This window comes from Triplophysa dalaica, chromosome 21, assembly GCF_015846415.1.
Source record: "Triplophysa dalaica isolate WHDGS20190420 chromosome 21, ASM1584641v1, whole genome shotgun sequence".
NCBI lineage: Eukaryota > Metazoa > Chordata > Actinopteri > Cypriniformes > Nemacheilidae > Triplophysa > Triplophysa dalaica.
The window spans coordinates 4407479-4423682 of NC_079562.1; the positions used below are offsets into that span (position 1 = coordinate 4407479).

At 37.8% G+C, this 16204-nt stretch overlaps 1 protein-coding gene across 2 annotated transcripts; it reads left to right on the forward strand.

Moving 5' to 3' along the window:
- The first annotated feature begins 61 nt into the window (after positions 1 to 61).
- On the forward strand, positions 62 to 15820 carry col6a2 (collagen, type VI, alpha 2). 2 transcript variants are annotated; one of them, XM_056734924.1, is made up of 28 exons: positions 62 to 217; positions 3737 to 3829; positions 4325 to 4929; positions 5028 to 5048; positions 5179 to 5241; positions 5319 to 5372; positions 5796 to 5840; positions 5937 to 5963; positions 6068 to 6094; positions 6200 to 6244; positions 6328 to 6381; positions 6462 to 6524; positions 6612 to 6674; positions 6755 to 6808; positions 6890 to 6925; positions 7015 to 7077; positions 7260 to 7322; positions 7752 to 7814; positions 8055 to 8117; positions 8226 to 8276; positions 8413 to 8511; positions 8688 to 8750; positions 9175 to 9210; positions 9286 to 9331; positions 9425 to 9577; positions 9680 to 10138; positions 10223 to 10261; positions 14271 to 15820. In XM_056734924.1, the coding sequence occupies exons 2-28, from the start codon at positions 3745 to 3747 to the stop codon at positions 14870 to 14872; spliced, it is 3042 nt and encodes a 1013-aa protein (XP_056590902.1). In that variant the 5' UTR covers positions 62 to 217; positions 3737 to 3744; the 3' UTR covers positions 14873 to 15820. The 2 variants fall into 2 exon arrangements, with proteins under 2 accessions (XP_056590902.1, XP_056590903.1); XM_056734925.1 differs by lacking the exon at positions 14271 to 15820 and adding an exon at positions 12242 to 14060.
- Positions 15821 to 16204: the final 384 nt, after the last annotated feature.

Genomic DNA, 16204 nt, shown 5'->3' on the forward strand with positions numbered 1-16204 from the left:
AGATGCTGAGTTTGGAGAGGCGCTGCTCTTCTCTTGAAGGAGGGACCAGACTTCTGTTCAAGCTGGGAGAGGCGCAGAAGAAACTTCTCCTGCAGTTTGGCTTCCCGAAACATTCACACCATTTTGGACTTAATTCTGATTTCTGATTTAAATCCTGTCGGAATGTATGCTTGGTAAACGTAACTACAAGGCAGTACACCAAAAGTCTGAAGATTGGGTAAGTTGGAATTTGACTTCATGATATTTTGTCTGTGCGGTTTTTTTTTCTGAAGAGCGCAGGATCTGATCTGGATATGATCATGCGCTTCAGACTATAAGTTGTAAGTTTGTAACACATTGTTTATTTGTGCATGAAACTAAAACTAAATTCGTGTCTGCTTTGAAGCCACATTTACAACAGAAAATGAATAAATAACAAGTTTAGACTTAGCAAAAAATGTACAAGAATTTGACTTATTTTTTATTGTTTCTTTTTTGTTATAATTCTTGATTCCACAGCTCAGAAAGACTATGTTTGCATGCAGCCAGTCATTTAATTACAATACCTAACTACATTTTTATGAATGTCTATTTATTTGCACCCGAGCGTTATTTCTATTGGGTATTAAACTAATTCAATATACTAAGTAAATATAACCTCACATTAGATAATAAACTAATATGCTTTTTCGTTAATGCATGCGTACTTGTTGGCCTATATGAAATTACAATTCATAGGATCACCTGTGCTTTAGAATGTAAGAGAGGGTGGCCACATTTTAAAATGGTGTTTGTTTTATAGTTCATAGTCCTACATGTCGTGCACATATATGTGTTATGTTGAGTAGCCTACAGAATGACTTTAAACATAAATGGCATTCAGATGATTTTTCTGCTATTTTAGGTTGCCTTGTCTCAGGATCGAGCCCCTCCTTCAAAGACAGTAATCCAAAAACCCAAGCCTACCAATGTTTCGATTAATAACGTCATTACATAATATTTCAAATCAGTCGATTTAATTGTTGCAATACTTTTTAGACAAAATTACATTTTAATACATTATAATATTGCAATCATATGTGTAGGACAACATATAGGCTAGTCACAAATCTACAAAATTACTACCAGGATAACACCTACAAATAGAAATCAAGCAAAATTAAATTGTATTTATATACAAAATAGTATAAAAGCTTCACTAATATAATAATTAAGAATATCCTGACCAATTAGAAACCACTTCCGGGCTGCTAAGCCACACCCATTTTAAGGCTTCGGAGCTTACCTTAGCTCAGATGCGGTCGTTGGATAGAGAGTCGCGACAACGGAAGTTTAAAATTTTTGAGTCACGTGATTAATGGATCCTTCTGATAGTTCCAGGAAGTTATGTTTTCTTTTTAAATGCTTTATTTATTTCATGTTTTGATTCATTAATTGACGTCTTTTACACTAAACCTACCAAGGTTTTTAAAATTTGCAATGTAACAACTTTGCTACAGTACCTTGACTTATCTTAAATATATGTATATTTTGTTCTTACATTGTTGTTTATTTAAATTGATGAACACAAAAGAGTTCTGAGTATTTACCTTGAACTGCCATGGCGGTCAAATTGTAGCCTATGCATTACAGACATTGCGTCATTTCAGAGCTCTTTTCCGCCATTGAAGATTGCCGAGCAACTTATTATCGACCGGTTTTTATGTTCTTGCTAAGCTTAAACAACGTACCCTCAAAATGTCAGCAAAAATGAAATACTTTCTAAATCAGTTCGTTTTCCCACAGGTTAGCGAATATTCTTTGTAACTGTATTTGAACTTGCTAATTTTGCCATATGCCCATACATGTCTATGAAGGTATTTACTATGCAATATAATGCATATTGTTATATTTGATTACTTATTATATTTAAAAAAAAATGTTTTACATCATTTTATCTACTTCGAATATCTGTAATTAGCAGGTTACCCAATAAATTCTGTGGTTGACGATGAAATATATATTTTTTACATTCCTAAGAATTTCAATTTCGTGTCCTTATGTTTATTATTAACTATCCTAACAAAACACATCAATTTATTCATACATTTTGATTTCAGTGGTGGGTGCGATTTGTGTGATCCAAATACATAGAAAAAAGGTTAGATATCATAATTTCTAAAATTAGAAATTAGAAAAAACAAAATATTCTGCATCAATCTATAGTTGTTTCCGTTTAGATTGTCAAAAACAACGTTTTCACTGCGGTAAAAAACTTCTGCTTGCCGTTGTCCTTAAACAGGACACCGGACACAAAGCAAGGCACACACCTTTGGGTGCGGTCTCTTATTTTTTGCGAAATTATATACAAAAATGAAACATATCAATTATTTATTTTAAACAATCGTATTATGTATGCCAATCTGAGTTTGCTTGCCACTTGGGGATGTGGTTGAGGATTTTGCGTTTTTTTAGTGTGATAACAATATAATATATGACAACATCACACATTCAAAGCTTCAACCTATAATCTCAATAGAAGCTTTGAATGTAAATATTGCATGGCAAAAATGACTTTCAGTACAGTCTAATATGAGAGGTTAAAATGACTGCTACGGCCATTCTCGTAGTTATAGATATCCGGGAGTTCTAGTGTTAAATGGATTAAAAGTTCGTCACAATACCATGCTTTACTAGTAACTTTCAGGAACTGTCGAGAGCCTCCATTGCTGTGAAAAAAGTGTTCGATTTGAGTCAACGGACTCTTGATTTGACGCAGCTCTCTCTCTCAACGGCTCTGACTTGGCTGCCGCTGCTGGCGTGTTTTATTTCCGTTATTCAGGAGGGAGCACCAGATTTATTTAACCAACACACTGTCAATATGCATTTTTTTGATATGGTAATAATCACTTTAATAAAGAACTTTGATCAACATTGTCATTCACATTTTGTAGGCCTACAACATAGAAGTACAACGAGATTCATCCAGTACCTAGACAACAAATTCTATTCTCTTTGATACAAGCCCTGAAATTACTGTTGTTTGTCAAACAATGATAGCTTGTTCGAAGTCATATTTATGATCTTACTGTATCCAAATCACTACTGTAGTAAAAAATCATAGGTGAACAAATTCAGAAAGAATCTCCGTAACATACGCACAATGTTGGTGTGGGGTGTTGTGCCGAGAAATGCACCCCTGCCAGAATTTGCACTTATAATCAATAAACAGCCATCAATAACACGATGCCAGATTGACAAATTCTAACCCCACACCTAATCCTAACCCCTCTTCTAACCCCTAATCCTAACCCTAACCATTGTGGGGAGGGGGGTGCATAATCTGGCAGGGGTGCATATGTAACACATAACATCGACATATGTGCTGATATCCACTTAGGAATCCAAACTTTTTAATGATTTCAGTCTAAAATCCAATTATAATCTCTTTTTTCCACTGTATTTAATATTGTTGAATATTAACATTGACAACCACTATAGCAGATTTTTTTAAACAGAGGCTGTGTTTTACAGATTTTGGAATCAGATCATACATAACAAAGTGCTCTGTGTAAAACCATAAAATAATAGCCATGTTCCAGGACTTGAACAGACATTTTTACTTGCAGGAAATGAATAATTATCCTGGTTTTATGTTGTTGTCTGTTTACTGTCTGTTTATTATTTTGCTCCGCTAAAAGTTGACCGATGTTTACAGACAGTGTTTTATGTTGTGTATTATATAACAGATCATGGTACATTCTATGTGTTTCTTTAGGAAGGAGAATGAGGATGATGGGAATATTGGTCCTCCTTGTGGTTCTTGCGAGTGTGGCACGGGGCCAGCCTCCAGTTGGCTCAGGTTGCAGAGGTAAATAAAAATCGATTTTTAGAATCATACTTTATAGAGATACTTCAGGCAAGAAACAACATTTAGCCCTCTGCTGCTCGTGAACCTGAGGCTTGTCCTTCCGGCAAATGACGCGGGCATGTAGTAAGTTGACGAACAAAGAATTTTTCGTTTTGTTACAATCGGATGCCGTCTCCTTGACCCATGGAGCTGGGTCAAGCAGTTCTTTGATCGATGGATGCACTTTTAGAGCTTCAAAAAATGTACAACCATTCACTCCCTTTCTATCGCTTGGAAGTGAAATGATAGGTGGTATTATAACTCTGACTGCGTTTTTCTTCATGAAGAAAGTCATAATCAGGCAAGATGCCTTGAGGGTGGGTAAAACATAGTGAAAAAAGTAGTGATATTTTGTTTCTTACTTGAAGTATTCCTTTATTGAAAAATGATATATTTATATCCTTTAAGAAAAACAGCTGGCCTAATAAGACTTAATGGTGTGATCTGTCCTTCCAGAAAAAACGGAATGTCCCATCGACTTGTATTTTGTCATTGATACTTCGGAGACCATAGCTCTGCAAGAGAACCCGCCCGGAAGTCTGGTAGAGAGCATCAAAGCATTCACCACCTCCTTTGCGAGGAAACTAGAGGATGTTAGCTATAAAGGTTCAGTTCAGATCAGCTGGTCTGTAGGAGGTCTTCACTTCTCCCAGCTACAGAAAATCATCAGTCCCATCGGCGGGAAGGATGAATTCATCAGAGAAGTGCAAGGTATCAAGTATCTGGGCAAGGGAACGCACATTGACTGTGCCATCACCAACATGACCCAGCTGATCCGCTCAGAATCCAAACCCAATGCAAAACGCTTCGCTGTGGTCATCACTGATGGTCACGTGACAGGAGACCCCTGCGGTGGGATCAAAGGGGCGGCAGAGCGTGCGCGTGATGAGTTAATAAAAATTTTCGCAGTCGCTTCTTCCAGGAATCTAGACGAGTCGGGGCTTAGAGAGATCGCAAATTCACCTGCTGGAGTTTATCGTAGTGATTACATGGCAGTTGATCTCACGGGGGTGCGGCCTCTCTTAATGACATCGACCATTGACAGCATTTATGACACAATGGTAATATAACGCAAGACGTACATTTTTAGTAATATATATGTTATGTAAATAAATATTCTGTGTGAGCATAACTTTTCTTTTGTGTCTTTTTCTCACAGCTCCATCTGGCTTATCAAGAGGTGTGATCATATCAGCAATCATCATCGATTACAGATTTTTGAACATTTTGTATCTTCTGTCAGAGCTTTTAGATTAGAGATCAGGTTAGATTTTAACCTTATTTATTACTGAATTTCATTTTCTTCATAGTGCTACTCGAAATGTCTGGAGACTAAAGGAGCTCAAGGTCCAGCAGGACACAGAGGACAGAAAGTGAGTATCTTAAAAGTCTTAATACTACGTGTTTATGATGAATTTAAATAATCTAATGTAAATTTGGATTATTACAGGGCACCAAAGGTGATAACGGTGACCCTGGCCTAAGAGGTGAAAAAGGTCGTGCTGTAAGTATCAATTTATTATAGTTTAATTTTTTTGTTGTTTTATCCATGTTAAAAGATGTGATTTTTATTATGTTAATTTTTGTTTTGTTTTTAGCAATTTGGTAATATGCTTTCGTCTTTCTATTATTCGTTTTTTTATATTGTCATATAAATTGCATTCATTTTTGTTTTAGTTTAGTTTGTATTTATTTTCAGTTCATAATGTTAGTGCCTTATTTAAATTCATTTCATTTTATTGTTAGCGCAATCTTTCAAATTTTCATTTAGTTTAAGTTTTTGTTTAAGTCTTTATTCAACGAATAGAAATGTTTTAATACGTTTGTTTTTATGGATTTTCATTTTCATTATTCATAATTAATTTACATAATTTATAAATTCTTGAAAATACAAAATGTTTGAATTTAAAATGTCAAATCATTACAGGGAGATCCTGGTATTGAAGGGCCTATTGGACAACCTGGAAGTAAGGTGAGTTTCAGACTGTCCTCATGTGCAAATATGCATTGAAATATCGATTTTGTTATGTCTGTCCATCTAATTGTTTTTATTTCTTTATTTTCTTAGGGAGAGCACGGTCTCAATGGTGAAAAGGTATAAGTGTTTTGAGAATTATCTGTAAAATCATAATAGAAAGTCGTATAGATAACGCACCAATCTTGCAAATTCCTTTTTAACGCAAGTTCTCTGACATTTAGGGAGAAATTGGAGCACCAGGGAAAAAGGTAAGTTCTTCCTGAAAAGTCTATTGATAACCTTATATTTTCTTTAAAATCCAAATGGCTACATGTATCTTTGAATATTCATAAAATATTTTTATTGTCTAACAGGGTCTTGCAGGAGTATCTGGCCGCAATGGAACAGATGGGCAAAAGGTTACTTACAGTACCATATGTGATAGTTTCAACATTTAGGGAGTCATGACAGAAATCTTACACAAATTTCAATATGTCAACAGGGAAAAATTGGCCGGATCGGCGCCCCTGGCTGCAAAGGTGACCCGGGTGACAAGGTGTGAGTTTTTTCTTTGGATTATGAAATCAGGATATCAAGTTATTGAAGTTCACTGGCAGGTGACTGTGTTATTCATAGGGTCCTGATGGTCATCCTGGAGATGTTGGAGATACTGGTCTTCCAGGGTCTGTGGGAGAGAAGGTACCTGAACAATCTTATACAGAAAAGATACATCTGCATCCTTATGAGGCTTGTTGGTTTAAGTTGTCATGCTTTCTGTGTTCTCAGGGTGATCCAGGTCGTCCAGGAAGATCAGGTCCACCTGGCCCGGATGGAGACGCTGGACCTAAAGTGAGTTTTTAAAACTTAAGATGATATATCAATATTGGCTATTGATCATGTTTTAATATGCTGCCTGGCGCTCTCTACAGGAAGAAAGAGGAAGTTCAGGATCACCTGGAAATCCTGGCGTGAAAGGGCCTGCTGTATGTATTTGTTGATTTTTTTTCTTCATTTTACCAAATTTGACCAATTAATATTCAGGTTGTTTTATGTTTTTTTTATAGGGGACATCTGGGGGACTGGGACCTAAAGGCGATGCTGTGAGGAGCTGTTGTACTTATATGTTATTTTCCTTGTTTAAAATAAGATGACCAGTGGCAGAACTGTGATTTTTTGACAATGTTTTTAGGGAAGACGAGGTGACTTTGGACCCAAAGGTGGCACTGGACCGAGCGGGACGAAAGGAGAGAGGGTCAGTGTCTCTTAAAATACATTTTTTCATACAAACTCAGGCTTAGGTCTTTCTCTCTATTGAAATTAGTTAACTGGCGCTTTGTTGCATAATTTGAATTCATTAGGGAAGACGATGCTCCAGTGTGGTTCAAACATAAATGTAATATTCACTTATTATTCCATCTGATTATAATCTGACAGGGTGAGCCGGGTCCTGAAGGTCCCAGGGGTCTTGCGGGAGAAGCTGGAAACAAAGGAGCTAAGGTACGAAAGTCAACATGAAATCCAAATAGATTTTTTTGTTTATAGTATAAAAACTTAGCTTTAGGAATATAAATGAACAAGCATGAGCAATAACAAAATTCACTTGCAATCTGTCACTTGCGTAAATAAGGATTAACCATTTTTGTGACATCAAGCCCTTGTGCCTCTCATCAGATTCCAGGCTTTAAGATAAACCAAGGCTTTGTCAGAAATCGTCCCCTATTCCCTCAATGACTATTCTCTACATTAGTTTACTAATAAAATCCACTTGAATGAGTAAATGAAAAAGTGAGTGAATTCGAACACTCGGAAGCACTGCGTGCGTCATCCGCCGAAATTAAGAATTTCATTCACGGCGAGCCTCAAAATGGATGGCCAGCGGCTAATAATGGCTTAAATATTAAACGTTTGTTTTCTTCTAACTTTCAGGGTGATTTTGGACTGCCAGGACCAAGAGGCCCACCAGGTTCCCCTGGGGAACCAGGAAGAAATGTAAGAAATGTTGATTTAATCAATAAATGTTTAAAATATAAAGAGTCCTACATTCACACTTCACATTGGCTGTGTTTAGAATGAACTTTATACTTTGAAAAACTGTCAGATGTTAAAAAAAATATCAAAACACTGTACTAAATTGATACATTTTTAATGACTAAAGTGCCACGTTTTTTAATTGGATGTCGGTTCTAGATAAGACCAGTTGAGCTTAAAAAACAATAAATGTCATTACAGGGTTCACAAGGTGACCCAGGTGATGCTGGACCTAGAGGTGACTCTGGCCCCCCAGGACCAAAGGTGCGACCACACAAAAACGTTTTGTTTCTAATGAATGTATTTTCACAAAAAAACTCAGTATAGATTGCATTCTGTTATAAATTCAAGATGCTGTTTCTGTTGTCATAGGGTGATTCTGGCAGACCTGGGTTCAGCTATCCTGGATCAATGGGACCTACGGTACTGTAACCAGTTAAAAATGAAGTACTCACAATAACCTCAATTTACAGTGTTTATGTCACATCACATACAGTATATCATGACATTTAATAGAATTCGTTTTTTAGAAGCTATAAGCGGTTGGTGTCTTTCGCAGGGTGACAGGGGGGATAAAGGTGCACCTGGACCAAGAGGAAACAGAGGAGACTGTGGAGCAAAGGGTGGACAAGGTCCTAACGGAACTCCAGGAGAGCCTGTGAGCAAATCTGATCATTTTAGTTCTGTACATTTTTTGTCCCAAAAATATTTGCATGAAACTGCACTCTCAACTAATTTTAAATCCGCAAAGCAGCATTTCTGTCCAATTTATCCACTGAGAATTGTCTATATTGTGAAAATCTTTTATGAAGAAACATCATAAATCTGTTACAGGGAGAGCCCGGACCCTCAGGAGAATCTGGACCAAGAGGGCCCAGGGGAGATGGAGGACGTAATGTGAGTCAATGCTCCATCACATAGAAATGAATAGAAAGTTGTGACATCTAAATGTTTCACAGTGCAGTTTAAAGGAACAGTTCACCAAGAAATGAAGATTCGGTATTCGTTTGCTCACCTTTGCGCTGTTCCAAATTTGCATAAGTGTGTGTGTTCTTTTCTCACAGAGAGAGATATTTCGAAGAATACTTGTAACCAAACAGTTCTTGCCACCACTGACTACCATAGTAGAAAAAAATGTGTTATATATTTCTTTGTTCTTTTAAGAATGTAGGAAAGCAAACTGTTTTGACTATGTAGTTTCCTATGGTAGTCAAAATGTTTGAAGAAATAATAATAATTTGAGGGTGAGTAAATGATGACAGAATTTTTATTTATGGGCTAACTGTCCATTTACATTAAGCAATTTTTGTGTTTTTAACAGGGAGACCCTGGCCCAGAAGGAGACCCTGGTCTTACTGTAAGTATTAAAATTGACGTTTTGTTATCTCTCAATTGCAAATAGTGAGTCTTTAATTGTTGTTTCTTTTCTCAGGAATGTGATGTCATGAACTACGTCAGAGAGACATGTGGATGCTGTGGTAAGATGCTTCTTTCAGCTTTTCAATCAAAATTATTTGATCTGCTTTTGTATATTTGCTTTGGATCAACAAGAACCACCATTTCTGTTTCAGACTGTGAAAAGAGATGCGGAGCCCTGGATATTGTGTTTGTGATTGACAGCTCAGAGAGTGTGGGCTTGACAAACTTCACCCTTGAGAAGAACTTTGTAATCAACACCATCAACAGACTGGGCTCAATAGCAAAAGATCCCAGTTCTGAGACAGGTGAACATTGCTTTAAATTCCTTTAACACAATCTGTCATGACAAAAATGCAATTGAAAAAGTTTTTTACTTATTTAACCTTTTTTTGTACTCACATTCACAGGAACCAGAGTTGGCGTTGTCCAGTACAGTCACAATGGAACTTTTCAGGCCATCCGCCTCAACGACTCCAAGATCGACTCTCTGTCCGCCTTTAAAGAAGCCGTGAAAAAGCTGGAGTGGATCGCCGGTGGAACGTGGACTCCGTCCGCCCTGAAGTTCGCCTATGATAACCTCATTCGTGACAGCCGTCGGGCGAAGGCTAATGTCACTGTGGTGGTGATCACGGACGGACGGTACGACCCCCGTGATGACGACACACTGCTTAAGTACCTCTGCGGCGATGATAAAAACATTGATGTCAATGCTATTGGAATCGGGGACATGTTTGAACAGCCGGAAGAGAATGAAAGCCTGAAATCCATCACCTGCGACAAATCTGGAAGAGTGATGGGCTCGAGGCGTTTTGCGGATCTGGTGGCAGAGGATTTCATCGATAAGCTTGAGCCTGTGCTCTGCCCAAGTGAGTCCTGTTAATTTGAAGGTCTTTGTAAACATCCAAAAGTTATTGGCGGTCTCAATATATAAATATTTTTTTACGTTTTAGATCCAGTGACTGTTTGCCCTGATCTTCCATGTAAAAGCGGTAAGCGTTTTTTCTGATCTTTTCAAACTGCACTTTATAGCAGATTTTATGTATATGACTGATTTCATAAACATTGTTTGTCCTACCTTTTTTTTCACACCACGACTGTATTCTAATTACCTTTTTTAAAGGGTTTGATTTAGTTATTATAGTTCACTTTCTCTCGATGTTGTGTCGAACCGACAGATGGGGTTTGTCTTGAGAACCTATCAACTTCTGACTAGTTTAGAAAAGGCCAATGAAATTGCCCAATGAAATTTGCTTGCCGGACTCTGCCCCCGGACATCCAGGTATAAAATGGAGATGGCGTGCTGCATTCATTCACCTTTTGTTCTCCGGAGCCTTCACACATGATCGACTTTGAGACAAACTCTACGTGAATTACTACTGGAACCTTATGATGTGGTGCAGCTGACTATCCCTTCCTGCAGCAACATCCCCTGGGCGTCTTGGCCGTTCCAGAAGAGTTAATTTCTTCAGCATGGCTTGTCCCACTGTTCTCGTGGGTGCAATACACTCATCGAGGAGGGGGATGGACAAGTTGTGTGCCTCAAGTGTTTGGGTTTCCAGCACGCTGAGGCAGCCTTTGTGGATACGTCCTGCCCGCACTGCGGGCGGATGACGATTCAGACGTTTCGTCATGGCTGGCTGTGTTCCCTCGGGACCAAGCCACCACCTCATCTGCTTCCCGTTCCTAGACAGCGGTGGCTACGACCCTGCCATCCGCTACGGTGAGCAGCAAGGGTTATATGGGGATTACTGTGAGAGTTAATTCGTCAACCACTGGCTCGCGGGACCGTTCGCACCTCGTCTCGCTCGTCTGACCGTTCCCCAAGAGACGGTCCTACCCCGTCTTGTTCCTCAACCACGTATTCGGAAACGGTGCGTGATGATGATGAGACGCCAAGGCCGGTCACCGTCGCATCACTAGAGATTGTGACACGGGACATCGCTGTGGCGTTTTCCATAGGAACCCCATCTGTCAGTTGGACACAATGTCGAGAGACTGACAGAAAGGGAACGTCTTGGTAACGGATGTCCTTCATGCCACAACGCGTGCCACCCGCTGAAGCAGTCAAGATAGGTCTCAGGCTCCTCAGCCCAAAGGTGAATGAATGCAGCATGCCGTCTCCAGGGGCGAATTCGGGCATTCAAATTTCATTCGCCAATTTCTTTGGCCTTTTCTAAACCATTCAGAAGTCGATAGGTTTCTCAAGACGAACCCCATCTGTCGGTTCGACACAACGTCTCGTTCCCTCCATCAGGGAACGGAGGTTACATCTGTAACCAAGACGTTTTGTTTTGAGTTTTATTTGTATTTTGCATTTATTTATTTTTTATATTTATTTTCATATTTTTTGTTTTTACAATTTTTTATGCACTTCTTTTAATATTTATTTGTTTATTTATATAAGTATATAAAATAAAATATTTTAGTTTTAGTTAAGTGTTTATTTATTTATTTTAAAGTTGATAATTGTTTTATTGTATTATTATTTTGTTATTAATTATTTCAAACGTTTCCATTTTTTGTTTTGTTGTGAGTTTTTCAAATAATCATTGAGCTTATATTGTACTTGTTTTAATATAATTTTATAGTTTTAGTTAGAGCCAACTTTGGTTTAAAAGGAGCTCCTAGCCAGCTGACTAATATAAAATAATGAACAAAAAACTTTTGTTGTCTTCTGAGGCCATCTCATTCATTTTTCCCCTTAAAAAAGCTAAACTGTTCAGAAAAACCAAAACAATCAACATCAATTCAAAATTCATATAAAATATTAAAAATGTTAATTAATGATGTTCTGACCACAAATGTACGTTAAATATGTTGTAATGCATCTGTGAAGTGTGCTAAACCTGCCCCGTCTCACAAGTAAAGCATCTCTGTAGTGTTGCATACCAGCGTTGCAGTGGCATCGTTTTAGGCGGAGCCAGTTGCTAGGACGGCCCCTAAAACTGTGTTTCAACGCTCAATTGCAGATGTGGTGTCTACTTGGAATGGGTATCCCATACATGATGCACTTGCAGAGGAGGGAAAGGACAGTCCCATCCCGAACACTGTATCGAGCGTCGCAAACTTAATCGACAATCTACAAGAGGCCAAGCACCCAGATACCTACACCAAGGCTATAGCTACATTGGCATACGCAGCCCAGAGAGCCAAGATGGCCTCTGGTCCTGAAAAACAGAGATGGACCGATCTGTTCAGAGACTCGTTTAAAGTTGTCTATTCCGACATCATTGGAGACCCAAACAAAGCTCTCAATTTGTGTTAGGGTTCAGAAGCATGCGATTGGGCATTAAACAAAACATGGTGATAGCTCTCGTTTCGAATGAACAGGAAGCACTTGGCCTCGCTGTCCAGTTGTGCTTGAAGAGTTGTTCAGTAAAACGCTAGCTGGACTACGCATGAATTTACCTTGTGTAATTGATACACAGTTGCTAATACTTAAAATAATCTAGCATGGAAAATAATCAGCATCTTGGCTAGATTAACAGAAATTATGCCACTTACATATTTTCGCTTACCTCCATGATGAGCAGTTCTTGCTTAGTTAATGTGAAATAGCTGTGTTTGTCTCTGACCTCAATTTCTGCTTTTTTCATATGGTGCGCAATTCGCTTGTACATATTTGCTTAAATCCTCGGGGTCTGCAGGATTTGAAGGCATTCTGATTTTACATACTAAAACAAATGTGATGAGGAATGGGTAAGGGTTGTGAATTATGGATTAGTGGTTATCATACTTCAAAATTGAAGGCTTGTAACTAAAACTCTGTCATTATTTATCACCCTCAAGTCGTCATAAACCACATAGATTTTATTTCTAGTATAGAACATAAAAGATTAAAAAACATTTTTAAGAAAACTAATCAATATGGTGTCTGGCGGTTTGTGAAGAACAAAAATATGAAAAGCAACCTTCTTCAAAACATATTTTTATGTTATCCACTGAAGACAATTATATACTGTACATTGATATGAGGGGAAGTAAATGATAACAGAATTTTTATTTTTATTTTGGGTGAACTTTTTTAAAGCATCTGTACACATGTATGTATGGCATTAATGTTAAGATTTTGTTTACGTTCATTTAAATCAGTTTTGCATTTTGCACATTATAGCTAGATTCCAAAGCTTCTCATAGATTGCCTCATAGACGTTTTTAGTGCCCCTACGGTGTTTTTATGGAAATTATGTGTTCAAACGTTCAAATGTTCAACATCTCAAGTGTGTGGTTTAACCATTTAACCAAAGCATCTGCTTTAACCAGTGTTATGGTATTTATGTAATTTTATATATCCTAAATTTTCCCCATTTATTAATTTGCTTTTTAGACAGCGTTGATCTTTAGATAATTCACAATGTATATTTGAAGCAGACTGTATACACTGTGATGAGGTTTTGCCTCTCATATGAATGTTCATGTCCATCTGGGTGGCATGTATTGCATGTGCAATTATTATTCAAGCGATTGGTAATGGCTGGAAATACATAGCAATGGGATTTAGCTGTGCCCATCTTGACGTTATCTTTCCATGGGCGAAAGAAAAAAGCTAGTTTGGACTGTGTATTATTCAATCAGTTTGCCATTAAGGTCAATAGTTAGCTTTTTCTTGGTAATGTGAAAGGATGTAGTAAAACATGATTTTATATGACACTGTGTATTCAAAATGTGCAATTAGCTCTAGGACTGCAGGAAATGTTTATCTAAAACAGAGCAACAAATAAACATCTTTAGCATTATTTTTATTTTATTTTTTCATATTTTTCTTTTAACAATTAACATTGACATTTGTGTGCTTTATGTAATCTTAGTAACATTCAAAAGCACTTTGCCTGATTGAATTTTTATTTAAGATAAACTTTAGATTTTATAATAGCAATCCCAAACATTACGTTTGCCTATTTCAAATGCACATCCAGCTGAAAGGTTCTCCATAAATAATTAAAATTACCAAGTCAATCTGCGAAATTTAACCAATACAATTGTTTTTTGTGTTCATAGAACCAGCGGTAGCCAACTGCATCCAGCGCCCTGTTGATGTCATCTTCATGTTGGATGGCTCCGAGCGCATGGGTGAGGAGAATTTCCGCTATGCCCGCGAGTTCGTAGAGAACGTTGCCAGCCGTCTGACCCTGGCCCGTGGAGACAACGATGAACGCAACACCAGGGTGGCTTTTCTGCAGTACGGTGACGACAAAAATCATGAGCTCGCCTTCCAGCTAACCAACAACATTACTGTCATCTCTGATGGCCTTGCCAATCTGAACTATCTAGATTCTACTTCCAACGTAGGGAGTGGTATTAACTACGCTGTCAATAATATCATCAGGAGCGGTGGCGCTCGATTGGCCAGACGAAATGCTGAGCTGTCGATCGTCTTCATCACTGATGGGGTCACCAGCACCAAGAACCTGACTGAGAACATCAACTTAATGCGAAATGAAGGGGGGGTTTCCACGGTGATCGCTATGGGCAGCGACGTCGACAAGGAGATTCTGACGAAGCTTGCGCTGGGAGACCAGACGGCTATTTTCAGAGGCGAAGATTTTAGCCAGCTGAACAAAGCCAGCTTTTTTGACCGCTTCGTTCGATGGATCTGCTGAGGGGTGGCTGGGTTTACATTTGGGGGGAGTGGTGCATTATTGGGTTCAGCACAATGGTAAGGATAGATCTATTCAATTTGTTACTCAATATATTTCGGAAAATAATGGTTTTGGATGCCATTTTAGCTTTTGAAGCTAAACTGAAAAATCTTGGTGGAGACCTCAAGCGAACTAATGAAAAAAGTAAATCTCTATCATTATTCTAAACTTAATGATGCACCGGTGGAGATGGGCTTTGGGTACAGAAAAAACATTGCAGTAAACAAGAGGTCACGTTACCAGTAATTCTCCAAAGAATATGTATTGAATGTGTATTTTGACAAACTTTCAATTGTAGTTTTTATGTTTGTATTTTTTTATGCTGAAAGGCTGTTTTTACATAGTACTCTACACAAGGTGCTAAACCAGATAAAGACTGGAGTTTTCCTGTATATCATTAAAGAAGTGTTTTCATGATGCACGTTGGTGCGAAGTGCACTAATTTAGAAGAGAAGCCATTCTAACAAGTACACAATACATTTCATTAAGTAAGACTAAGGGGTACATGTATGTTTCAAATCATTGAGAATTGGATAGTATTGATTACATAGATGCTGTTCAAATGTACCAGGAATTTAAAAAGGATTTACAGAAACTACAGTAAATCTATACCATCTTCCAAAGCACATACACTCTTGATTTAACTGATTCTTGAGGTCTGTGTTTCAGATTGGTCCTTCACATTTAGTGAAAATAGAAATTATGTTCACCCTTGTTTTAATATAAATGGTAGTATGGTTATAATCAATAATCATGTTGAGAGTATTATGAGCACCACAATAAGTCAATTAATCCCAGGAACAAAAAAAGGCATTCAGATAATTGACATGCTAATGGAGACTTGAATGATGAATTCCATAGTTGTTGTCGAACTGAAGTCTTACAATAAACCAAACTGTGGTAACACGACTGAGGTGTCTGTGTTTTCTCTTTTTTACTAAACAACAAACAGAGAGATCAGGAGTGATTTAGGAAATGTTGTGGTCTTTGGGTCAAAGTCAAAATGGAAAAATTAGTTTAAGGTCAGCCCTGCTATTGATTTCCAATGTTTTAGGAAATGTATCGTCCAGCAGCTGGTTCAACATGCTGAGGTTACAACTTTGTTTTTAATGATAACTAGTGTTCTTATAACAAACTATTTTGTGCAAAAGGTTACTGAATCACACAGGAGGGTCTTGAGAACAGTCTAATATAGCATGTGTGTGTGGCAAATTAACATTTTACATATTTTTTATAATCCAAAACATAAAAAACATTTTATGATAGGCCTTATACAATATGCTTTGATTGAAT